At 42.5% G+C, this 25853-nt stretch overlaps 2 protein-coding genes across 2 annotated transcripts; both read left to right on the top strand.

The window, feature by feature from the left end:
- Positions 1 to 9143: 9143 nt before the first annotated feature.
- Positions 9144 to 14811, top strand: LOC106546553 (nuclear FMR1 interacting protein 2-like). The gene is made up of 4 exons (XM_087714014.1): positions 9144 to 10214; positions 11950 to 12774; positions 13463 to 13495; positions 14456 to 14811. Exons 1-4 carry the CDS (start codon positions 10103 to 10105, stop codon positions 14503 to 14505), a joined length of 1020 nt encoding a protein of 339 aa, XP_087570140.1. The 5' UTR covers positions 9144 to 10102; the 3' UTR covers positions 14506 to 14811.
- Positions 14812 to 19102: 4291 nt separating this feature from the next.
- Positions 19103 to 25853, top strand: LOC106546561 (uncharacterized). The gene is made up of 2 exons (XM_014063454.2): positions 19103 to 19234; positions 21824 to 25853. Exon 2 carries the CDS (start codon positions 21969 to 21971, stop codon positions 23322 to 23324), a length of 1356 nt encoding a protein of 451 aa, XP_013918929.2. The 5' UTR covers positions 19103 to 19234; positions 21824 to 21968; the 3' UTR covers positions 23325 to 25853.

The following is a 25853-nucleotide window of genomic DNA, read 5'->3' as shown; positions in this document are numbered from 1 at the left end:
CCACCACTTCCAATATATACCACATAAACTAAATAAAAATACTATTTTTATTATACCTCTTTAGTTTTTTATACAAAAACTAAATATATGTATGCATATATCCACGTACCCCACATACATGACACAGAAACAACAGTCTAGTTGGGACAAGTACATGAGTAGCTTTCTTCATTTAACACACAAAAAACAACAACAACCCCTACTCTGATGGCTTTATATCTGTAATTTGTATATACACAAAAGACTTAATTAAGAACATAGAACATAAGCTCAATTGACAGAAGTTCAAAAGTCACGTTAGAAAATATTACTTCACAAAAATAGTAGTGGAAGCTTGGAAGCAATTTCCAACACAGGTAGTGGCTCAATCATTAATAACTGAGTTTGAACAGGCTTGAGATAAACGGTCAGACCGAGCACTGATGAGAGCCTATATCAGAGCCTATCTCATGGCAATACGGGCATCAAAAAGTGCACATTTTGCCGCTCTGATTGCATCCGCTGAATCGCGCCCAGCCGCCTTGTTTAGAATAACCCGCTCCCTCTTGAGAGGGAGGGATCCGGGTGATCCCTTGCAAGGAGGAGCTGAGGAGTTTGTTCAGTTTCTAGCGGATAAAGTCGCTCAGATTCGGACAGACCTGGACTCCAATTGCTCAGAGCCAGCCGAGGTACCGGGGGAGGGCCTTCAGCAGAATTTATGGATTGATTTTCAACTTGTCACGCCTGAGGTAGTGGACAAGGCCATGGGAGCAGTGAGTGCCTCCACTTGCGTACTGGACCTGTGCCCCTCCTGGCTGGTCGTGAACAGCAGGGAGGTGACATGGGGCTGGATGCAGACGATAGTGGCCACCTCTCTTCGGGAGGGAGCCTTCCCACCCCTTTTAAAGGCGGTGGTGGTGAGACCCCTCCTGAAGAAGCCATCTTTGGATCCAGCCATATTAAGTAACTATCGTCCAGCTTCCAACCTCCCCTTTGTTGGGAAGGTTGTTGAGAAAGTGGTGGCCTCTCAGCTCCGGCGGTCCTTGGATAAAACCGATTATCTGGACTCCTTTCAGTCTGGATTCAGGCCTGGCTACAGCACGGAAACTGCTTTGGTCGCACTGATTGATGATCTCTGGAGAGCCAGGGATGGGGGCCATGCCTCCATCCTAGTGCTCCTTGACCTCTCAGTGGCCTTTGATACCATCGACCATGGTATCCTGTGGCGGTTACGTGAGGTGGGAGTGGGAGGCACTGTTCTTCGGTGGTTCTCCTCCTACTTTTCTGGCAGATCGCAGTCGGTGTTGGTGGGAGGGCAGAGGTCAACCCCTAGGCCCCTTAAGTATGGGGTGTCGCAGGGTTTGGTCCTGTCCCTCCTCCTGTTTAACATCTACATGAAGCCACTGGGTGACTTCCATCTCTCAGGCTGGGGGGTGAAATTATATGCCCCTCAGACAGGGTTCGCAATTTGGGAGTTCTGGACCCACAGCTGACTTTAGAACACCATCTGTCGGCTGTGACCAGGGGGACATTTGCCCAGATTCGCCTGGTGCACCAATTGCGTTCCTACCTGAACCGGGAGGCTCTCAGAACAGTCACTCATGCCCTTGTGACCTCAAGACTGGACTACTGTAATGCGCTCTACATGGGACAGCCCTTGAAGAGCATTCGGAGACTTCATTTTCATTTTTTCATTTACTTTATTTGTATGCCGCCCTTTTCCCTGAGGGGACTCAGGGCGGCTCACAATTCAGGGGGAGGGAAGGACAAAACAAGTTACATACATGAAGACAATACATCATTAAAAAGTGCAACAGTCATACTATTCGGGTGGGATTGAAGTCTTTAGCCCCAGGCCTGTCGGGACAGCCAGGTTTTAAGGGCTACGCGGAAGGTCTGGAGGGTGGTGAGGGTACGAATCTCCACGGGGAGTTTGTTCCAGAGGGTCGGAGCAGCCACCGAGAAGGCTCTCCTCCGGGTAGTTGCCAGTCGACATTGACCAGTTGATGGAATTCGGAGGAGGCCTAATCTATGGGATCTTATTGGCCTAGTGGAGGTAATTGGCAGTAGGCGGTCTCTCAAGTACCCAGATCCAATACCATGAAGGGCTTTGTAGGTGACAACTAGCACCTTGAAGCGCACCCGGAGATCAACAGGCAGCCAGTGCAGCTCGCGGAGGATAGGTGTTACGTGGGTGAAACGAGGTGCACCCACGATCGCTCGCGCGGCTGCATTCTGGACCAGCTGAAGTCGCCGAATACTCTTCAAGGGCAGCCCCATGTAGAGCACATTGCAGTACTCCAGCCTAGAGGTCACAAGGGCACGAGTGACTGTTGTGAGAGCCTCCCGGTTCAGGTAGGGACGCAACTGGTGCACCAGGCGAACCTGGGCAAATGCCCCCCTGGTCACAGCTGACAAATGATGTTCAAAAGTCAGCTGTGGGTCCAAGAGGACTCCCAAGTTGCGGACCCTATCTGAGGGGCGTAGTATTTGACCCCCAAGCCTGAGAGATGGAACACTTGGCCAATTAGTGGGAGGGAAGCACAACAGCCAATCAGTCTTATCTGGATTGAGTACAAGCTTGTTAACCCCCATCCAGTCTCTAACAGCCTCAAGGCCCTGGCTCATCACGTCCATCGCTTCATTGAGTTGGCACGGGGCGGACAGATACAACTGTGTATCGTCCGCATACTGGTGGTATTTTATCCCGTGTCATCGAATGATCTCACCCAGCGGTTTCATGTAGATATTAAAAAGTAGGGGGGACAGGACCGAACCCTGCGGCACCCCATATGTTAGGGGCCTAGGGGTCGATCTCTGCCCTCCGACTAACACTGACTGCGACCTGTCCGAGAGGACCACCGTAAGACAGTGCCTCCCACCCCCACCTCCCGCAGTCGTCGCAGAAGGATACCATGGTCGATGGTATCGAAAGCCGCCGAGAGGTCAAGGAGTACCAGGATGGAGGCATGGCCTCCATCCCTGGCTCTCCAGAGATCATCGGTCAATGCGACCAAAGCGGTTTCTGTGCTGTAGCCAGGCCTGAAGCCAGACTGGAATGGATCAAGAATGCAGCCGCACGAGCGATCGTGGGTGCACCTCGGTACACCCACGTTACACCTATCCTCCGTGAGCTGCACTGACTGCCTGTTGGACTCCGGACGCGCTTCAAGGTGCTAGTCGTTACTTTTAAAGCCCTACATGGTATCGGACCTGGGTACTTGAGAGAACGCCTCCTGCCAATTACCTCCCTATGACCAATTAGATCCCACAGATTAGGCCTCCTCTGGATACCATCAGCTAGCCAATGTCGACTGTCAACCCCCCGGGGGAGGGCCTCCTTCTCTGTGGCTGTTCCGGCCCTCTGGAACAATTTCCCCGTGGAGATTCGGACCCTCACCACCCTTCAGGCTTTCCGCAAAGCCGTCAAGACCTGGCTGTTCCGGCAGGCCTGGGGCTGATGAGTTCCCAGCCCCACTTGAATTGTTGCAATTGTTGTGTAGCTTTTAATCTGTTTCTTGTATCTTGTTTTTGTCTTGTTCGTTTTTTGAATCTCCCCCTTCCCCACTTGTTTGTTAACCGCCCTGAGTCTCTCGGGAATAGGGCGGCATACAAGTATAATAAACATAAACATATAACATATAACATAAACAACATGTCTCATCCCAAAAAAATTGAAAATAAATTAAAAAAATAAAAATATGCAAAGGCAGACTCAATGAACCACTGGGAGGGGGGGGTTGCCATCAGTTTCCTATGTTTCTATCTGATATATATTACTTCTTTTCCTTAACCTAATGTCCTCAACATATTTTATACTTCCATTGTCACGAAGTCTTTTTTTCATAATCAATTGTCATGAAAGACTTCGAAACTGGAAACCAAGCTCTGATTAATAGACCCTTATATTAAGATGGGATACAGCATTCCAGACATACATTTGCAGGAACATTTATGAAAGTATTTCAAGATACTGTTTTAACAATGTATAGGCTGTAGTGATAGACAACAGTGATAAAGATGCAATTACCTCTAAATTTTAAGGACTTCATATATCATTTATCTGCCTTTAAGTTAACCTTGACTCTTCATAACTTCCTGGACAGTTGTGCCTGCTGTTTTCTTGGCAACATTTTCAAAAGTGACTTATCACTAACCTCTTTCTATGGCTAAGAGAGTACTGGCTGCAAAGTTATTTAGCTGGTTTTGCCTAAAATGATACTAGAACTCTTGCTCTTTAGATTTCTAACCTGAGCCCTTAGCCACTGCACCAAACTGCTTCTGAGACAGTGATACTGCATTTAAAAGTATCTTTAAAAAAATTTTTTTTTATTTGTAATTTTCTTTTCACACCATACATATTTTGTGGACAGTGTATTGATTGGGTCAAATCTTTTTAAATTAACAATAATAATATAAATAGGTGTGTGTAATCCTATTCTTCCAATTTCAACAATACTATTTCTTTTTATAATCTGTACCTGTCACATGTGTGACATCTATATAATATACGTATATAATAACATTCGCATATTTAAATGCAACGTTTTGTCAAAATTTCAAAGCAATTGGTGAAGAATTTTCAGAGATTAGCGATTTTGAACCAACAACCATTACATTTTTATTTATATAGATTTTCTCATTATCCATCATCTCTTAACCTTTTTAAAATTCCATTATTTGGTGACTTTTATCAGCATTTTCTCTCTTTCTCTTGGAGTCTTACAGCTGTTTTTAATATTTTTGTGCCTACTGAACATTCCCTTCTGAATACCCTTTGTCTCTTTCTGCTGTATTGTCTGAACACCCATCACCAAGACTTTGGTTTTTTTAATAAGGAATTTTTCTTTATTTTTTTCTTTTAACCTTTCCTTTTTTTGGAGAATTTTTTCTCTTTTTTCTCTTATAAGCTTTTGAGGAGTTATCTGATTGGCTCCTACTTTTAAATTCTTTCTCTTGTTTATTTTTAGCTTCTGGTATCTCATTTTGATTTTTCCCTTTCACTGCTTCTTCTAATTTCTCATCTATTTCTTGGATATCATTCTTTTTCCCCAAATTATTGAGTAACTTCTACATTTATTTCTGTCTTTAAACAATCCCCGTCTTATTGTTCTTTAGAGATTCATGCACACTTTTTAACATCATGAGTATTTCTCATTTAAAAGTATATTTCAAACTGCAATAGAAGCCTTGGCTTGCCTTTGAACAAAACTGATATTTGAGGGATCCTTGGAGCTTGCTTGTTTTCTTGCAGACATTTTACGATCCAAATTAGGTAACATTGAATTGAATTTATTTGATTTCTATGCCGCTCAATCCCGAAGGACTCCGGGCGGCTTACAGAAATAAAAAGAAATTAAAGGAACTTAAAAACAATAGGATACACGAAGTTAAAAAAGGAACGCAACAAACACCCAATCAGAAGGCCTGCCGGAAAAGCCAGGTTTTAATCGCTTTGCGAAAGGCCATGAGAGTGGGGAGGGCCCGGATCTCTGGGGGCAGCTCATTCCATATGGCCGGAGCGGCAACAGAGAAGGCCCTACACCTAAGTGCCGCCAGCTGGCATTGTCCTGCTGAAGGCACCCGGAGAAGGCCCATCCTGTGTGATCTTATTGGTCTAAGGGAGGTATGTGGCAGAAGACGGTCTCGTAGGTACCCAGGTCCTAGGCCATATAGGGCTTTAAAGGTGATAACCAGCACCTTGAATCGTGTTCGGAGACCAATGGGCAGCCAGTGCAGCTCGCGGAGGATGGGTGTGATGTGGGTGTACCTTGGCACACCCAGTATCCCTTGCGCAGCTGCATTCTGGACTAGTTGCAGTCTCCGAACACTTTTCAGGGGCAGCCCCAAGTACAGCGCATTACAGTAATCCAGTCTTGAGATGACGAGGGCATGAGTGACTGTCTGAAGTGCCTCCCGGTACAAATAGGGCCGCAATTGGTGCACCAGGCGAACCTGGGCAAAGCCCCCCCTGGTCACAGCCGACAGATGGTGGTCCAAGGTCAGCTGCGGGTCTAGGAGGACCCCCAAATTGCAAACCTTCTCTGAGGGGGGCAGATTTTCTCACCCCAGGATTAAGGATGGACTAGATAGACTGTCCTTAGGGGGCAACATCCACAGCCATTCAGTCTTGTCAGGATTGAGTGCGAGTTTGTTCACTCCCATCCAGACCCTAACATCTTCCAGGCATCGGCACATCACTTCCACTGCTTCACTGAATTGGCACGGGGCGGACAAATACAGCTGAGTATCGTCCGCGTACTGGTGGTATTTAATCCCATGCCGGCGGATGATCTCGCCCAGTGGCTTCATGTAGATGTTAAATAGAAGGGGGGACAGGACCGACCCCTGCGGCACTCCATAATTGAGGGGCCTAGGAGCCGACCTCTATCCTCCGACCAACACCGACTGCGACCTGTCGGAGAGGTAAGAGGAGAACCACCGTAAAACGGTGCTTCCCACTCCCACCTCTTCCTGCCGTCGCAGAAGGATATCATGGTCGATGTATCGAAGGCCGCTGAGAGGTCAAGGAGCACAAGGACAGAGGAATGGCCTCTGTCCCTGGCCCACCAGAGATCATCGGTCAGTGCGACCAAAGCGGTTTCGGTGGAGTAACCAGGCCTAAAACTAAACTGAAAAGGGTCTAGATAATCTGCTTCATCCAAGGTCCATTGGAGTTGGAGGACCACCACCTTCTCAACAACCTTCCCTAAAAAAGGGAGGTTGGAGACTGGACGATAGTTTTTAAAAATAGCTGGGTCCAGAGAAGGCTTCTTGAGGAGGGGTCTCACCACCGCCTCCTTAAGAGGACGTGGAAAGGATCCCTCCATCAAGGAGGCGTTCATAATTCTCTGGAGCCAGCCTCGTGTCACCTCCCTGCTGGTTGAGACCAGCCAGGAGGGACACGGATCCAGTAAACAGGTGGAGGCACTCATCGCTCCCATGGCCTTGTCCACTTCATCAGGGGTGGCAAGCTGGAACTCATTCCAGAAAGTCTGAGCAAGACCCTCCCTCATCAACTCGGCTGGTTCTGTCCAAATGGAGTCCAGGTCTGTCCGAATCTGAGCGATTTTGTCCGACAGAAACTGAGCAAACTCCTCAGCTCGACCCTGCAAGGCATCACCCGTTTCCCCCCCCCCCCCCATTCAGGAGGGAACGGGTTATCCTAAACAGGGCGGCTGGGCGCGATTCTGCGGACGCAATGAGAGCGGAAAAATGCGCACATTTTGTCATCCGTATCACCACGAAATAAGTCCTAATAAAGGCTCTTAGCAGTGTTCGGTCGGATTCGGAGTTACTAGCCCTCCAGCGTCGCTCTAGGCGTCTCTTTGGCGCTTCATCTCCCAGAGTTCCTCAGTAAACCAAGGAGCCCTCCTAGATCCACTGCCACATAGGCGCAATCCGATCCAGGGCCCCAGTCGCTGCTGTATTCCAGGCGGCAACCAGGGACTCTGCCGGATTGTGGGCAAGAGAGTCAGGTATCTCCCCAAGCTCCTTCTGAAATCCCAACGGGTCCATCAGGTGTCTGGGGCAGAACCACCTAATCAGTTCCACCTCCCTGCGGTGGGGGAGTAGCTTCCAAAAATCAAGCCTCAACAGGTAGTGATCCGACCATGACAAAGGCGAGATGTCTATTGCTCTTAACTGGAGATCACGTCTCCACTGCCCCGAGAGAAACACTAGGTCAAGTGTGTGTCCCGCTCTATGAGTCGTCAACCACCAAACTGAAGAGAGCACCAAAGGTTCCTCATTTCAACTCTGAGCTACAAATGTTCTTTTTTCCTGGAATTGATAATTTTATTCCACCAGATTTTGTTGTTGCACAAGGATAAAAGTTTTTTCTCTATTTATATATTTATCTCATTTAATTGCTACTTCAAATTTAAGTAGCTGCAATTACAAGTTTTTCCTAACAAGTGATGACAAAAATAGACAAATATATACTAAGGAACTAAAATGAATGAAATAGGTTGGAAAAATCATTTCTACCCAAAGAAGTTTGGTTGGTCCTTAGTGTTGTAATTAATCTGAAGCTTTGCAGGTTGTATGCTAAGCACTGCTGCATATGGATCTTTCATAAATTTATAATTTGCAAACCTGCCGGCTACAAAAAATGTTTTGCAAGAATGAGAGAAAGAGAGGGAAAAATAACTCATAGAAAGGATCAAAGGGATTATATCAATATTATTTGTTTTTCATTTAGATAAATCAGGATGGCAAGAATTGGTCCATGCAGTCAGGAGTTGAACTTAACCAAACAACCTGTTCTATTTACTCAAACGTAAATCTCGGAATGTCTTTCCTAAATAAATACACCTGCAGGTATGTGAAAGAGCCAACCCACTGAAATCAAGCTATAGAGCGCCAGAGGTATTTGCCTAGCAGCAAATATTCAGAAACTGTTATGTAAGCAAAAAAAAAAAAAGGATAACAGCTTTTTAAAGTTTTGAGAACAGACATCCGTAGAATTAAGAACAGACCCAGGTCAGGCTCTTCCTGACTCCCTGGAAGATAAGAGAGAGAGGAGAAAAATGAAGTCAGATTATTGAAGCCTAACAATAGCAATAGTTCCAGTGTTCAACAGATGTTGATTGTTAGATCTGCTCCACCTGGTGCGGTTGATCAACTACGGGTGGAAACTATTAGCAGCCAAATGGCGTGGGAACTCAGGTGTTCATGTTTACTCATAGGAGAATGCATGCACCATGTGAAGACGCAAATTGTAATCCCGCCCCAGCCAGAGAAGTTCACATGGTGACTTTGGGACAGCCCATTGTACTTCACTGACCACAGAGGGAGAGCAACTACGGACAAAGATAACAAAAGGCTGGGCAGGAATCTAATCGCGGTCCGTGTGAATCTGGATCACCACCTTCCTACAGGAAAGGTTGACAAGCTTGAAAGAAGGCGCACCAGCAGAACCGGCACGAGAATTCCACCTCCCGCGGCCACGTGACACCAGGGGATCACGGGACGAGGCCGGCCCACGTGCTCGGAGAGCCCACCCCGGAAGCCGCCCTGCGCTGGCGGTCACATGATCCGAGGAGGCCAAAGGGGGAAACCGGTCACGTGGCGGGGGCTGGCTGGCTGAATGTGCCGGGCGGGCTTGGGGGGAATCGCCTGGGCCTGAGGGAAGCGGCGGGCGAGAGCGGAGAGCCTAGAGCGCAGCGGGGCCCAGTGCTGAAGGTCGGGGCGGGGCAGCGGGAGCCTTGGAGCAGAGCGAGGGCGCTGCTTCGCTTTGGGGCGTCTTTCGAGGGGAGCCTTTTCGGGTTTTGGGGTCGAGGTTCCAGGGAGCCCCTCTTTTTTTCCGGGGGAGCCGGAGGTCGGGCTTTTTTTTCTTTTTTTGGAAGGGGAGTTCAGCTGGGCCTCCCGCGGACGAACTGGGGCGAGAGACACCCGAAAGAGCGGGCGGACCGTAACGGAAATCCGCCAGCGCCCTCCGAAAAAGCGGGGAGGCGGCTTGGATCGGGCTTTTGGGAGCCGCTCTAGAGGGCAGCAGAGCTCCGGGCAGAGGAAGGGTGGAAGTCGCATTGGGTGTGGGGCGCGAGGAAAATCCTCCGAGGGGGAAGAGGCGTTTTTCAGGCGGCCCGCTGCTGCTTTTGTTACGGTTGCGGGGAGGTAGATTCCGGGAGGACGGGGATTGGTGCTGAGTAACGCCGGAAAGGGAGAATTGAGTTTTTTGAGCTCGAGAGCAGGGAATCCAGCTCCATAGGGGTGTTTTGTAAGCTTTGTACACGAGTTTGTATAAGGTCGTTTACTAGGGGAGGAGAAAGTTTAGGGTGTTGAAGCAAAAGGCATAGTGAAGAATAACGAGCGTGGGCACCGATACCAGATAACCCATTTTGCTCTCTGGAAGCATCGCAAATTTGGAGCAGGGCAGGAAATCTGGGGATTTCACTGGAGAAGCTTCTACAGTTTTGTAGTTTCAAAAAGCCACTCAAACAAGTGGCATCGTTCCCAATCTTGTTAGTTTGAGACCGGCTTAACAGTGTAGAAAGAGTCATCACCAGGAAGCTTATATTTTCTTTTAAAAGTAGCGTGGGTTGGAGCTGGACTTCAGTCAGGTCCCTGGTGGTCAGTATCTTTTGCCTCCTCAACCTACATCCAAGCCCAGGTAGAGACCATGCAGAAAGAAGAACTGGGCATGGATGAGAATCGCAACCCAGAGGAAGAATTGTGTCTCATGGGAGGAAAGAAGGAGAAATGCCATAATCTCAACAACCGCATCCGAACAGGTAACTTAGCCACTGACCAATATTTTATGTTCTAAATTGTTTGGGTCTGTTATGGGGCTTGCAAAAATCCAGGTGCTTAGGCATGTAGATCTTTGCAATTAAAACTATTGAAAGGTTTCTCAGTTATGCTCCCAAAGGAGCTTCTTTTTAGCTTCACTACCCATCACCAAATTTTTGCATGAGTCCTCTTAACCTGTAAGCCCAAGGAGTTACTCTGATCAATGGCTTTCCCCAGCATAAGAGAGTATTCCTACTTCAGTTGTTGTTGCCTTAACAATAAAACTTTCAGAGTGGAATCCTTCCAAGTCAGCTACCTTGCTTTTCTTTTCTTAATATTCAATATTAGTCTTAGCCTAAATCATCAATTGCCCTAAATTTCCACAGAACCATGGGCTTCTCTTATTGCTGAGAGAACTTACTTTCTCCCAGAGTTTTTTAATACATTAGTGTTTTCTATTTGAGTCATTGCCTTAAAACCTGACTGTAAAGGTTTCTTTGATGCCAGATAAAGCAAAGTTTCCTTTCCCTCATTTAGTAGGAAGATCACACTCTATTCTTTTGTACTGACCAGGAGTGTTCCCCCTTTTCTTTTCTTTTTTATATATCTGTGTATCTTATGACTTTACTGCAGTGGCCATGAAAATATTTCAAAAAAATCCAGTGTGTATTAGATGCGTCCTTTTTTGTCCATTGAAAAAGGTGCAGTTGTTTGCTACTTTAGTTTATGTACTGATTTGGCATATAAACATTTAAATCAACCTTCTCTTCCAACATTGGGGGCGGGAAGAGAACTGGTTTGTTTAGAATACAAAGTTTAGAATCCTTTGGACACTTGGTTTTATTGTGTGGTTTCTCAATTTGTTGGAGAGGGTTTCACGATTGTGATGTGAAGAAATTTTTATCTTTTGAAGGGGATTGAAAGGTTTGAGTTTATATCATGTGCTTTGACATGAAAGCCTTGTGTTCATCAACTTGATCAGTTGCCACTACTGATTAGGAAAAGCATTGTGAATGAACTGATAGAAGAATCACCCCTTTTCTCCTATTTTTCCGTCTTGCTTCTGTGCCATGTGTGAAGGAAGAAAAAACAGTTCCTTCCCCTCCAACCTGTTTGATGGTTTTATCAAGCCTAAAAAATGTGCTCATTCCAAAAAAGTTAATCCAAAAAAGTTGTCTAAGTTAGAAGCTTCTTATCATGGAGAGCTAAACAAGGAAAATAAACAGATGCTGAGTAAAATCTGTTTTAGATTTAAATATTTGATGAAATTCACATCATAGCACAGAAATTCTTCATTCTCTTTATTTTGCAACAGCGACACTATTATTTTTCTTGAAAAATGTAATATTACTTGGGAGATTTAGCAGCTTCAAGGGTAGCTTTTTAATGAATGAGAGCTCTAGTCATTGAATATTGTCCCAGTCCATCTTGAGAAATAATTATAATGGCAATAGGAAGTTAAATCTCAGCATCCTGTTTATTCATAAAACTGAAGAGGTGTTGCAGTCTAGGAACAAAATGCCCTATACAAATACATTGATGAAATGACTTAGCACCTTCTATTGAACCTTCTAATGCTAATGCAGTAATCTATATGGAAGGTGGCTACAGGGGGAAAGTAGAAAAGGTGGGGTTTTCCCCCTCAAAATACCTTCAGTGAAATATTATAAAGGGGTGAAACGTATTTGTATTCTGCAGTTAGTGATAATAGATCTCAAATTTGCTTTCCTTCCTCAGGATCATGGGAATCAAATGGATATACTGCAAGTTCTGAGATAGTTGATGAGCCCAGTGTCCCCCTGAGTCCTTCCAACAGCCTCAACATCCGCAATCTCCAGCTGTCTGAGCGAGACCCTCCCCAGCATACCCGCCGTTATCCCCCTAATTTCCATCATGGCCGACCCTTCCGTCCTGCCTACCGCAAAACTTATCGAGGCAACCCCTCAGACCGCAAGGAATGGGGACCTAGCACTAATGGCCACCACTGTGCTCCAGAGGGTCTTTCCAATGGGAGATGGCAGCATCGACGCCGTGGCTATTCTGACTCACCCTCCCCATTGTCTTCTCCTGAATTGGAACGAGTCAGCACTATCAAAGCCAGTGAGAAGCCTGCTAATGCCTCCAGTGTAACCACTGAGGAATCCGAGAAGGAAACATGGTCACTCTTTCGGCCCCTTCCTGCTTTCCCAGTTGATAGCAGCAGTGCCAGGATCATTCCCAAGATCTCTTATGCCAGCAAGCTGAAAGAGAACTTGGATCAACCAGGCAAAGCCTGCCATGTTCCAGCCTCGGCTGTCCGCACCACTAATAGCCTCCCCAACTGTGTCTTGGCGCCACCCCCCTGCAGTCCCCCGCCAACCGATAGCAGTCGGCGGCAGCACCTGGGAGCCATCTTCCAAAATGAGTGGGGTCTCTCCTTTATCAATGAGCCAGGAGCCGGGCATGGAGGAGGTGGTGGAACGGCACCAGTCCAGGAGACAGAAAATGCAGATGCTGATGAAGCATGTTGGGAAAACATGGAAGCCAATGACTGGCAGGCTGCAAGAAATTATCACTTTGAAGGTAAGATAGCCTTAACAGTACAGTACTGCACAGGAAAGGGGATGTCTGCATGTTTTGAGGCTGTTACTCTATTGGCAGCAGAATACATTGAGCAATTTTCAATCATAAGTCACATTTTAGGTGCATAGAAACCAGCTATTGTAATTAGTGGAAGGGGGGCATGGATAACATTTTTTGCCCACAAAAAACTTGAAGGGTAATAAGTAAAAATCAACTTACAGTATTCCCAAAACTTCATCTTCTATGTTTATTTGGTAAGGGTACATTGACCCTTTGAATCAGTTTTGAATTAACAAATTTCAAAAGGAATCTATCGTTCTCTGTATTACTTTCTTTAAAAGGCTAAGGAAAAAAGGTGTATTTCTTAAATTTCAATGAGGTCAGCAAGAAGCTTTTGTGTTTAATTAAGAAACCTTCACATTTTACTTCCAATTATTTAAGTATTACTATAAGTTCTAGCATTTAATTTTAACCGAGTCAGGGTTCTGAGTTTTGTTTTGTTAAATAATACATGGAGATGGACATGTAGTTGCTGCACATCTTGACCAGCTTTTTTTCAATTTAATTAAAATTTAGAAACTTCCTGTTGGACAATAAAGACAATCAGAGGGATTTATAGTAGCTATTCTTTAGAAATAAAATACAGTAATGCTTGACTTCTAATCTTTTTTCTTCTCTCTTGATACAGAGTGGAGCCATATATGGGAGCTACATAGTCAAGGTAAGCAATGGAAGAACTTTCTTTTAGAATTCTTAGATGAATCTACATTCTGAGATAGTGGTGCAGTTAAGCTACCCTGTTTCCCTGAAAATAAGACATCCCCGAATAATCCCAATTGGGCTTTGAGCGCATGCACTAAAATAAGCCCTTCCAAAAAATATTGCAACACAGCAGCAGCCATGAGGTGACCACACTCATTGCCTCCTGCATCTAAAAATAATAAGACTTCCCCAAAAATAAGGCCAAGCGCTTTTTCTGGGGGGTCAAAAGAAAATAAGAGCCTCTCTTATTTTTGGGAAAACACGGTAGTAATGACTACTCCAATTGCATAGGTAGCTATTTTAATCTTGAATGGAGATTGTATGGGACCTGTGCTGTGTTTTCATACTCCTAAAGTTGTTTGAAATGAAGGATTGTATTTAGGGAATAGTCCCTCTAGTGGCTCAAGGTTTGTAGGAGGGTACATTACATGAAGTAAAGGTTTTCAAGTGAAAAGTAAATTGAAGGAGGGTGGAGGAATCATAGGAAAAGGCTGTGCTGCTCCACGGTTTGTGGGAATATTATTTTTTTATCAAAAAGAGCCTTCCGCTATTGAATGCCCTTTTATGTGCTGATGACCATAGCTATGCTGGCTGGGGTTCCTGGGAGTTTAAAAAGTTTCTGCCCAATGGTAGATAAATTTGTACAAGCACAAAAAGAAACAAACTGGATCTCACAATCAGGTGAGAGCAACAGCAGAGTAATAATATTCTAATTTTGCACCCAAGACTCTATTCTTACGGGATAATTGTATAGATTGCAGCAGATATGTAGAGGGCATCTTTTAAGCATCTATTTATTTTGGAAGAGGAGTATATCTTACAAAAAGCATTGAGCTGGAAATTTGTGTGCTACTCATGTAGCATCTCTCTTTAAAGATACATTTTTCATCATACTTTCTATTTTTATATTTTCTTCTAGCTCCTAGCAGAGTGATGGTCTACTCGGAAACCTTGGATGGGAAGGGTTAATTCCATGAATATCCAGGGGAAGCACCGCTAAGATATGGGGGGTGTATGGGGAGAAGCAAAGCAACCCACCCAACCCTCTTGAAGATTGGAGAATCTGGGCATCTTGAAAGGGGAAGCTATGCCACCTGCCTACCTCCCTTCCCTTGCTGTTTTAGCCTAAATTGTCCTGGGTGAGAGTCTCACCCATTCCCCACCATCTCTGTCTATCTCTGATTCAATGCTCTGGTTTTTAATTTCTTCACATGGTCTTTAATTTCTCTGGATTCCCCTGAAAATAAAGGCAAAAAAAGAATTTATTTAAATTCATTTCTCTTGCCATAGCAATGTCTTACTTTTTAACACAGAACCTTCGCGTCCTGCCACTAGGACAAGGAAATGGCAGTGAGAATAACAGTGGCTGTGCTAAAAGGGACACAGATAGGATATTTTGAAAGAGATGAAAAAAGTCCATGAGTTCTTACAACCTCACAGAATATCATGAGAAATTTATTTGATGTGATATAGTCAGCTAAGAAATAATACCAGTGTAATTTCTTAATTTGGTTTTGCTGCCCTTCAAACTGGTACAGTACAAATACCACTTAATTGTCATGAAATTTCTAACCCTTTTCCCTTAGGATTCTAACATGTTTAGCAAGTTGTAGTGCCAACTGAGCACCAAAGAATCTATAGTAGTTCTAAGCGGGGAAGATATAAGGTTGCATCTCAGTGATATATGAAAGCAATAATTTGCTGCTTGCCTTCATTTACTTGAATTACCAGAATAAAGTAGGAGCGTAGTGCAGCAGGTCAGATTGGTGTCTTTAGACTCTCACTGAAAGTCAACCACTTGAAACTATTGTATGAAGTAATACAATTTAATCCAATTAACTACATGATCTGAAACATTTAAATGTAAACTGGAGCCTTGTTTTTTTTTTAAATTGTTACTACTATGCTTATAAGAATTCGTGCTCTTGCTCTCTGCTTAAAAATGAGAATATCTTGACTCTCCCAAGTAACCAAGAGAAGTCATTGAATAAAAAGTAATTCCTTGATTTCCCAGCTTAAGAGGGAAGGGCTAGGGCTACTGGAAAAGACTACTTGTTAGAGAAAAATAATACAGCGGAGTATGGACGAGTAAAATGAACGACTTCTAACGGTTAATTTAAAGTATTTCCCCCTCCCTCCCTCGTGTGCAGCCTGAATTCCCTCAAATGCGCGCGGTAACCCTCAGTCAAAATGGCTCTCGGAAGACGGTGCTCCATTGAGGAGGGGGGGGCGGGGAAGAGCTCCATTTCTCGGAAGATACGAGCTCCCGACAACCTGTTCCGGAGTGGGGCGTGAGCATCCACGTATCTGGGAAAGGGGACAGCGTTTCCAAGGAGAAAATCATAAGCGCAGGATGCGCCTGCGTACTAGCTAACATCCTCGCGGTTGCGTCACTTGAAAGCGACTTTCACTCGGACGATGACTACGGCGTCACACCGGAAGGTGTCATTTTTGCCCATGCTCGAAAGTATCGAATGGTGTCCCGCCGCCAAAGGAAAAAGAATCGGCGGCGCTGCTTTCCTCTTAAAGGGACAGTAGCGTCCTCCGATGCTGGCGGCCTTCGTGAAGCTGCGGTTTTGGAGAGAATGAAAAGGGGACGGGAGGTAAGACGAGGCCGTTGCTCTTTCCCCTCTTCTCCCGCCAGCGTTTTCTTTCTCGAAAGCAGGATTTCGTTCAGAGTTGTCGGTTACTAAGCACTAACAACTACAAAGTTTTTTATGATTTTGGTTTAGCTGCCATAGACCGAGGAGACCGCCGTGGTTGAGCTCAAGAGTTTGCGTACTTTGGCCGGCAGAGGCGTTGGAGCGGGGTAGTATCGGGGCAGGCTTTGAGACAGAACGGCTCCAACGGCAGGACTTCACAGCTCGTGCCTAAATCTCGCCATATGGTTAGGCAAGAGGGCTGGGAAGGCTCAGATTCCCCATGAATTTACTGGAGAGCTTTAGGTCGGGCATTTATTTCTTAGCAGGTCTTCCTCGGAGGCTTACTCGTAAAATAATAGTCTCATGCCCTTCTTTGGGCCCCAATGAGAAAAACTTATATATAATAAGAAAAAAAAAGATCACTAATGTAGCCAGCTTCGCATATAAGAAATAGATAACAATACAAACTTGTAACCCAAGCTTTTTCTGCATCCATAATATGGTTGCATATCCTGTAGAGTTTCATGAGTCATGAAAAAAAAACTTATTTATTTTCCCTCTAATTTTTAGACATGCCCTTTTTGAGGGGTCTTTCTCTGAGCTTGCTTGTTTTCTTGCAGACGTTTACTTACCCTGACTAGGTAATATCTAGGTATTAATAAGTAATAATAAGATCTAACCTAGTGAGGGTAAAGAAACGCCTTCAAGAAAACAAGCAAGCTTGGAGAAGGACGAAGGACCTTTCATTTCAATGTCGAACTACAAATGTCCTTTATTGACGCTCTTTTTTGTTCCTTTTTTCTATCAATACACACTGACATGTAAATAGAATGTTCTAATGAACTGAAATCTGATATAAATAGGGTTTGGGAGTGAGGGCAAAATAATGACTTTCTTCCCTTTTCTCTCACATGCACCATTTCCCAGCGGAATATCTGCATTTTTTGCTGAATGTTAGCCATATCTCACTACCAATTCTAGTTTCCCATCTCAGAATAAATGTTCCTGATTATTATGAAGCAGTTTTCCTCACACCAGCTATTCTTCACACCGTTCCAGGCACAGAGAATTGCATATACACACACACTTCTACACATGTATTAATTTAATTATTCAAATTCACACTCTTTGTTCCAGAGAAATACCTGACTTCAGTTTTTAATAGCCTTTTGAATGGTTCGAGCAAGTTATACAAGATTGATAGATATAAGAAAATACTTGGTCAATAAATCTTTAGAAGACCAATAACATTTTATTTACACTAAAAAGATTGAAGGGAACAATCTTCAAATTTTCAGACTGAGATAAGAATCTAGATGTGGTGGGGAGAAAGTACACTTCATCAAGATACAGCAATGTAGCTCTGACTGTTACTCTATTAATATGGGGGGAAATAATTTAACTGTGGCTCATGAATATAAGCAAATATATTTATGAAATGTATCTTTTCCACTTAATACTTCATTTAGCTTTGGTATTAAAACATTTATCTACTGCTTCTAGAGATCATTTAAACAAAACACAGATGACTTCATCTCTTTATTATCAAAACATTTTTTAATTTTCTTACAAGCTTCAACTTTATATAACATCTTGTTTTAATCAAACTTGATAAGAAAGGTGGGATAAAAATAAATAATGCTCCCAAAAGCTTATACAACTGCTGTGATTGTATCTTGGTTACAAGAAATATGGCTTGACAGTTTAAAATGTAGGGAAAAAATACTATTAAAAATGCTAGAAAATACTAGGTAATCCTTGACTTATGACTACAATTGAACCCAAAATGTGTTTTGCTAAGCAAGATAGTTAAGAGAGTTTTATGATTTTTCTTAACACAGTAGTTAGGCGAATCACTAGAATAACACGGTTGTTAATCAATCTGATTTTGCTTATCAGTAAGTCACAAAAAGTGATCACATGACCTTGAGTCACTGCAACTATCATAAATATGAACTAGTTACCAAGCATCCAAATTTTGATCATGCGTCCATGGGGGTGCTGCAATGATTGTGTGAAAAATGATTGTAAGTCACTTTTTTCAGTGCCATTGTAATTTTAAACGGGCACTAAATAAATGGTTATAAATTGAGAACTATCTGTATAAATGCAATATGTAATCCCGATCCATATAACAGCATTTCTGCAAACCCAATAAAATGTTTCCTTTTCTTCCTTTACTAATTAGAAAGCAATAGAATAGGGGTCTCAAACTCAAATGAATGCAGCCATATTACATAAAATATCCTAAAGAGAAGGCTACATTCATACACATGCAAAAATGCAACAAGTACTGAATGTTTAAAATTATTAATTATTAATCCAGTTATAATGTAATAATTTAAAAAATGGTTGCTAAAAACAAAGTATGTTGCACCAAAAATATTGTATCGCCATGACTACAATCTCCAATCTGTTTACTCTTTTACATCTCAGTATAGTTGTTTCTGTGTAACCTTGGTGCTAACGAGCATAGACAAATGACAGCATCATTGCAAAATTCCCTCCCTAAGCCTGTATGGTCATCACATGCCAGCACAGTGAGCGCACACAAAACAAAGCAGCAGGCCAGGACAATGACAATGAAGAACAACAGCCTGCTGTGGTAGGATTTGGGCTCTGGCAGCCCATTAAATTACAGAGCTGTTATGGGTTGCATGACGAGAGAGCAGGGCAGCATAATTCCAATAATGTCATTTACTTTTGAGTAGTAACAGGCTATTGGGGGGGGGGGGGGGAACGACGACTCAGCAGCTTTCAAACCTCTGCACCAGTTATAGGGCAATGTTGGAAAAGCCCATGTAATCTGCAACAAAGTGGCACAATTGATACTACCCACAATGGAGGAATGGTTGGGGAAGATGATGGAACACCTGAGATGGCTACATTGACTTCTTTGATGAGAAAAAAAAGACAATATCTGTGTTTATTGCTGACCGAAAACCCTTTTTAGGCTTTTGGTGTGAAATAGAAAAATGAACTTAAAATTTATGACTTTGATGGTTAGACAAAATAGATTACAAAAAGAGAATCATGTTGCAACTCTGGAATGAGAGGTAAATTTCTAATTATAACTTCTGTAAAGAGCAGAAGCTACTAGTTTCTTTTTTATCTTTTTTTTTTCCCTTGTCCTTTTAACTTTCTCCTTGATTTCTTTCTTCTTTTTTTATTTTATATTAGTTTGTAGTGTGTTAGCCTTTTATATTTAAAAAAATCTTTAATAAAAGCACTCTCTAAATAAGTGGTACAGTTGATAAAACTTTCAAGCTACATGCTAATATTCATTTTCTAAACAAATAGCTAACAACCTAATTTAATAGTTTCTTTAGTTATTTTTTTAAGAGTTATATAACAAGACAATGTAGGGGGTTTCTTAAGAGATAAACTATAAAGCAGGTTCTTGGTTCAATTTTTCCTGCAGGTAGTCCTCAACTTATAACCCCAAATTTATGTTGCTAAGTGAGACATTTGTTAGGTGAGTTTCCCCCCATGTTACGACCTTTCTTGCCACTGTTATTAAGTGGATCACTGCAGTTGTTAAGTAAGTAACACGGTTGTTAAGTGAATCTGGCTTCTCCATTGACTTTGCTTGTCAGAAGGTCACAATGTGAATCTGGGACACCCCAATTGTCATAAATGTGAACCAGTTGCCAAGTGTATGAATTTTGATCATGCGACCATGGGGATGCTGCAGTGATCACAAGTGTGAAAAATGGTTATAAATCACTTTTCAGTGCCATTGTTGCTTCAAAGTTGCGAAATGAGCTGTTGTAAGTCAAGGACTACCTGTGCCATTGATTTACTAAAAAATTTTTGCAAGCCACTTGTTCTCGGCCTCGGTATCTTTACTAATTAGAGCATAAGCATAAAGATTCCTATAATAATAAAGCTGTTTTTTATACGCTTGAAAGGACTATGCAAGAAGGTATGTGCTGTTCAGTTCATGCAACCTGGATTTTATAGCATTCATGATGTGCATTTATATGCAGCAATGGTAGGAATGTGCTAACAAGTCACATAACTAAATTAGGCATTTTTTTAAATAAAATTTTTATTTTCACACAAACACAACACATATAACATAAAAGCCTCTTCAACTACATACCGTGTGTCAATTGGTTACAAGGTCTTTCTGCGTCCTTTCCATAGTCATCACTTGAATTTTATCAAAATTCACATATTGTCAATCAAGATATCTTTGTATACATTATTATTATGCTTCCTTTGTTTGATTATCACTATTGTTTCTCAATTTTAGATAAGGTATGCTTGTCTAAAATTAGGCATTTGAAGAGCTAAAAAGAGGGACTTTGTATTTAGAACAAGGACTGATTGATTAAAAAATGAGCTGTCCCAGGAAAACATGATTAAAATAATAAGGTATTGAACAATGCCTAGTATGCCCTTAGCATTTAAATCAAGATTACAGCCTTTTCTGTTCAAAGCTGCATTTGTCCCATTTGCTGCATTTCTATAAAGGCTGCCATATAGCAGCAGTGGGGCATCGCTTTTCCACCCTGCTAGATGGGCTGAGAATAGTTATGTTTTAGGAGGCCTTTGAAAATTATATTGCATCTAGTCTTAGAATGATAAATTCCTTACAGGTGGTCCTCAACTTACACCATTTGTTAGTGATAGTTCAAAGTTACTGAAAAAAATAAGAATTACAACCAGTTCTTGTACTTATGACCATTACAACTCCCCTATAGTCTCATGATCAAAATTCAGGTGCTTAAGTGTCTAGCATGTGTTTATAACAGTTGTAGAGTCTGGGGTGGGGGTGGGGGTTCATGTGATCACCATTTGCAACCTTTCCAGCCAGTTTCCAGCAAGTGAAGTCAATGTGGGAAAAAGTAGATTCATTTATAACCATCTGATTCATGTAACAATCAGCGATTTGCTTAACAACTTCAGCAAAAAAAAAAAAGATCATAAAATCAGACATGATTCATTTAACAGGTAGTTAAGTGTACTTAACTTGACTTACATCCACAATTGGGACTAGATTTTCTGCTGTTAAGCAAAGCACTTAACAATTCTGGTCCCAATTGTGGTTGTAAGTCAAGGACTACCTGTACAGTATTCATGATTTAAACTGATCTGTCCCCTTGTTTTCTATCCTTCCATTCTAGAATATAGTGTTTTATATTGCTCAGTTCAGATGGGATGCACTATCATGCCATTACCTCGCCATAACACACAATAGAGAGAGGGCAGGGGAGAGGGAGAGGGAGGGAGGGAGGGAGAGAGACTGCACCTATGTAGAGTGTTTTCCCCTTATTATTGGGTTTGGCCGGCCTAGAACTTGTAGAGGCTGTATTATTGCAGTTGTTTGTTAGATGTCATGGATTCAGCCATGCTAGTTCAGTCATGGCTTAGTGTGGAGAATATAGTATGTTCGACAGAGTTTCCATCTGAAATAATATTTGTAAAAAAAAAAGAGAGAAATGTTTATGGAAAAGCCATATGTGACTCTCTGAAAGTTTGAAATATTTTTAAATGGAGAACATGTAATGGCTGAACTTGGTGAATGGCTGAACTTTTCTACTTTGTATTTCTAAAAAAGACTTTCAGAGTTGGATTATAAATATGACTTAGTGAACTAGAGCCAATTAGTTACAATGTGTTACCCTTAAATTCAACAGTGCCTATCCAAATGAAGTGCATTGGACTGCTTATGAATGATCCTTGATTGGTGATGTCATCTCTGCCTTGACAGGAGGGAAAGGTTTTCTGTCACAGCATCATCTCCTCCTGGACCTGCTGTTTCTGATAAAACCAGCTGGATAAATGGAGCAAGAGTGCTTGGCTCTTCTTGCTACTTGTATTCAAACTTCTCAATTGCTAGTGCAACAATGGATGCTGAACAGGCGTACTGTGATATTCGCCATAGCAAGGATTCTTCAGCGGAGGCGCTTTCGCCAGTCGGCTACAGTGCTGAGGCGCATCCTCTCAGCTAGCGTCCGTCGTAAGAGAGCCTTGCTACGGCTTCATCGCAATGCTATAGTTTCTGTGGTCACTATGGTGTACTCATCTTCACCCGCACTGCATTATGAGCATGAGCTGATGGCCCTGTCTGAGCGATCACACTGGATGCTCCCCAGATGTAGTGAATGGTGGGAGCGAATGATTTCTTCCGAACAGGATGACAAGTGTTGGATTTCTTTATTCAGAATGTCACGCTCCACATTGATGTATATTGCTGAGGAGTTGCGTCCTGCCTTACAGCGTCGAGACACTGGCATGAGGTCACACATTCCTGTGGAGAAAAGAGTGGCCATGACCATTTGGAAACTTGCGCATCACGACAGTTACAAGACTGTCTCAGAGCTCTTTGGAGTGGGAATTTCATCGGCCTGTTCAATCTTTGAAGAGGTCTGTGAGGAAATAAATAGTAGGCTCCTGGCCCAAACAATTTTCTTGGGCGATCCACAAGGTATTATGGAAGGCTTCAAGGATATGGGCTTTCCCAACTGCCTTGGTGCAGTTGATGCAATCCATATCTCCATCCTCTGCCCTCCCTTCTCTGCTGACTCCTACATTAATTGTAAAGGCTTCTATTCAATGGTGTTGCAGGCTCTAGTAGATAGTAAATCTCGCTTCACTGATATTTATGTTGGGTTTCCAGAGAGATCCCATGATTCCCGCATCTTGCATAACTCTCCTTTTTTCAACAGCATGGATGAAGGCACATTTGGCCCACAAACTCCAACAGTACTAGAAGGAGTATCAATGTCTCCTGTTGTCATTGGAGATCATGCCTACCCACTTCGCCCTTGGCTAATGAAACCATATCCAGCACCAAAAACTGAGGCCCAAGAAAAGTTCAACGATAGGCTTGCCAAATGCCGAATGTGTGTGGAGAGAGCTTTTGGGGTCTTGAGAGCTCGCTGGAGATGTTTGCAAATGAGACTGGATGTGAGAGAGAAGCTCATTCCTGTAGTCATATCTACATGCTGCATCTTACACAATATTTGTGAGATCAAAGGAGATGAGCTGCTAGAACCATTAGAGAGTCCTACAGCTGCTGATACCCAGAATGCTTCAGCCAGGCCAAGGGTGCCACTGTCAGAAGCTGGACTTACTAAGAGAGCTTGCCAGATCAGGGCTGCATATTGTTCCTATTTTGAAAAGAACCCGCTGTAGAACAGGCACTTTTGTCCAAGTAATTTCAATGTGTGAGTGGCCTGATTATATAATAATATTGCTACATCAATGTATATTAGAGTAGCTGAATTTTGGCATCAAAATAAAAAAAAGTATGACTAATCTATTGTTATTAGATATCTGCTCCATTGTCACTCATTCCTTTGCCACTTCCCAGATGAATGTTTAAAGCATGCTCTACAAGGATCTGCCCTTGAATAATACTGGAAGCTTCAACTGGTATAGATCGTAGCATCACACACAATTTTGGTGCTGTAAAATTTCCTTGTATAATACCATTGCAGTGAAGCTTCTAATATATTTCTAGATGCAATTCAAACTGCTGGTTATCCCCTTTAAAGTTCTGCATCGCATGAGACTAGATTACTTGTGATAGCATGATTTTGTGCTTGGTAGAATTTGGTGTGATCGTGGGCATAAAGCAGGGTATGGTCTTAGCACCATTATGTCATAACGAAATATACAGGTTTAAAATCAAAAAGACCTTTCATTCATGACCCCTTCTAGCCAAGCTAGTCCTATCGAATAGGCACAACATGTTAATGAGGAATTTCCTAATGCAGAGTTCTTCGGCCCGAAACGGCAGTCTGCAGAACCAGAAAGGTTGGGGACCGCTGGCCTAATGTGATTCAAAGTAATCAGGCATTAGAGCTTGATGATTCAGTGTCAAGTCAAATAGATTGGAGTGAGATGAGCCTGTGACTTTGAGGAAGAAGCACACCTGAGTGGTCAGATAAAGATGCCCCTTATCTACTAAGGAGAACTGAGTCCCAAACTGCTATCTATGTAATCTATTGGTTGATAGAATTCTATCCAGGCCCACCGAAAAGATTCTCAATAGTTGTAGATCCCTTGATGCTGGTGCCACAATTATCTTTATTTTTCACATATTCAAAAGCATATCAAATCATATGATAAATCAATATTTGGTCTCCAAAATACCAGAAAGTTTTCACTGCTAGGCACAGATGTTCCTATTCAGTTTCAAAGTTATAATTTAGAGTCACAACTCAAAAAATTATTGTTCAAGCTCTAGACTGGAACATGTGAACTTGCAATCTTATCTGACTCCAGTGAAAAACTGGACCTTAAGAAATTATGTTTGCTATTTCAGTATTCTACAGGAGGTCTTCACCATATTTATCAGGACAAAGAGCAATGGGGTGTTAGGGCAGAATGGAGTGACTAAAATCACCCATAGCTTGAACATCTTTGTTACTGTTTGGATAGCACTGGCATCAAAGGGAATATATAGAGCCAGTTATGATGCTGCCAGGGCATCATTTGCCTTTGTTCTGTGGTCTTGAAAAGAATCATCTTTATTGGTGGTTACCTGCCTTTGCAGATAGGTTGATGAAAGGGAAATCTCCACCTTCTTACAGTCTTCTAAAATCTGTAACTGGACCCATTTGTCCTGAAATATTTTGCTATTAACTGGTAGTCAGTGATACCTTTATGTACCCTGTTGATATGAATAAGCATACATTCACTTATCGATTCTTTGACTTTTTTTTAAGATTCCTTGATCTGGTTCCACCCAGATTGTTTAGACAAACACTGTTCATTACATTATGTATTTGCACCAATATTTGCTACAACTAACTTGATATAAAACTTTTCACAGCCAGTAATATTATCCTCAACTTTACCTGTTGATAATGACAGTTTGATGAGATTATAATTCCTGCTTCATGTTTGACTAGCTTTTTGGCCAGATTGGCTGGTATTAGCCATTAATGCAACAATTGATCTCCTTTACTTGACATCTTGTGAGGTAGGCTCCTCTGTGGAATGGCCTGAGATAGAACCAAACTCATGGCATTGAATCCAGAGCTGCAACTCTTTTCTTGCCATCAAGGGATTGGCCTCCTGGATATTAAGGCATTCATCACCAGATGTACACAAGAGGAATAGTTTCTCTCATGTTGACAGTAATTCCCTGTAGCAGAACATATTTCAAGGGTATGTGTGCTCTTGGTAAAATTACAAAACTCTATTCCTATAGGCATCAAAGTGACAATATTCACTATTCTTTCCATATAAGAAAATCTAATGAGATCATCCAGATGAATACATGTAAACAATATGAATTTTGGTGAGTTGCACAGAATTTTCTAAAAGATTGGGGCATATTCAAATTCCAAGATTCCAGATAACTTTCTCGATTTTTTTCACTGTAAACGAGAGACATGCTGGAAAAACTCAGATCTGCAATGACATGTTCTATGGAGCAAATGTCCAGCGAGTGAGTTTTCTTCATTCTAAACTGTTTCTCTTTCTTTCTGGAGACGAAGGATGAGAGGAATCTTTCTTTTTCTAGTACATAGCCCACTGAATACAGTAGTTTGTAAAAACCATTCTGTTCCTGTATGTGGTTTCTAGGTTTGCAACATTTTTGTAGTCGACGCCCTCCTCCCCCAATAAAACTGTTCACAGGTCTGCGACTAAAAAGCTGTTTGATTATTTTCATCCAATTTCCATGTATTTTGGTGTGCTGAAAACAAATAA

The sequence above is a fragment of the Thamnophis sirtalis genome, unplaced genomic scaffold (assembly GCF_051295495.1).
Source record: "Thamnophis sirtalis isolate CommonGarterSnake01/CBP01778 unplaced genomic scaffold, rThaSir2_p1.2 scaffold_4, whole genome shotgun sequence".
NCBI classification, from domain to species: domain Eukaryota; kingdom Metazoa; phylum Chordata; class Lepidosauria; order Squamata; family Natricidae; genus Thamnophis; species Thamnophis sirtalis.
Note: the sequence above shows the minus strand (reverse complement) of the source record. Positions and strands in the feature narration are given on the sequence as shown.

What these genes read in the sequence shown, in the direction of transcription:
- LOC106546561 (XM_014063454.2), top strand. Translation starts at nt 21,969, where the DNA reads ATGGAGCAAGAGTGCTTGGCTCTTCTTGCTACTTGTATTCAAACTTCT.
- LOC106546553 (XM_087714014.1), top strand. Translation starts at nt 10,103, where the DNA reads ATGCAGAAAGAAGAACTGGGCATGGATGAGAATCGCAACCCAGAGGAA. An exon ending in AAGAAATTATCACTTTGAAG is followed by an intron (nt 12,775 to 13,462) that starts GTAAGATAGCCT and finishes CTCTTGATACAG; the next exon opens with AGTGGAGCCATATATGGGAG. An exon ending in ATGGGAGCTACATAGTCAAG is followed by an intron (nt 13,496 to 14,455) that starts GTAAGCAATGGA and finishes ATTTTCTTCTAG; the next exon opens with CTCCTAGCAGAGTGATGGTC.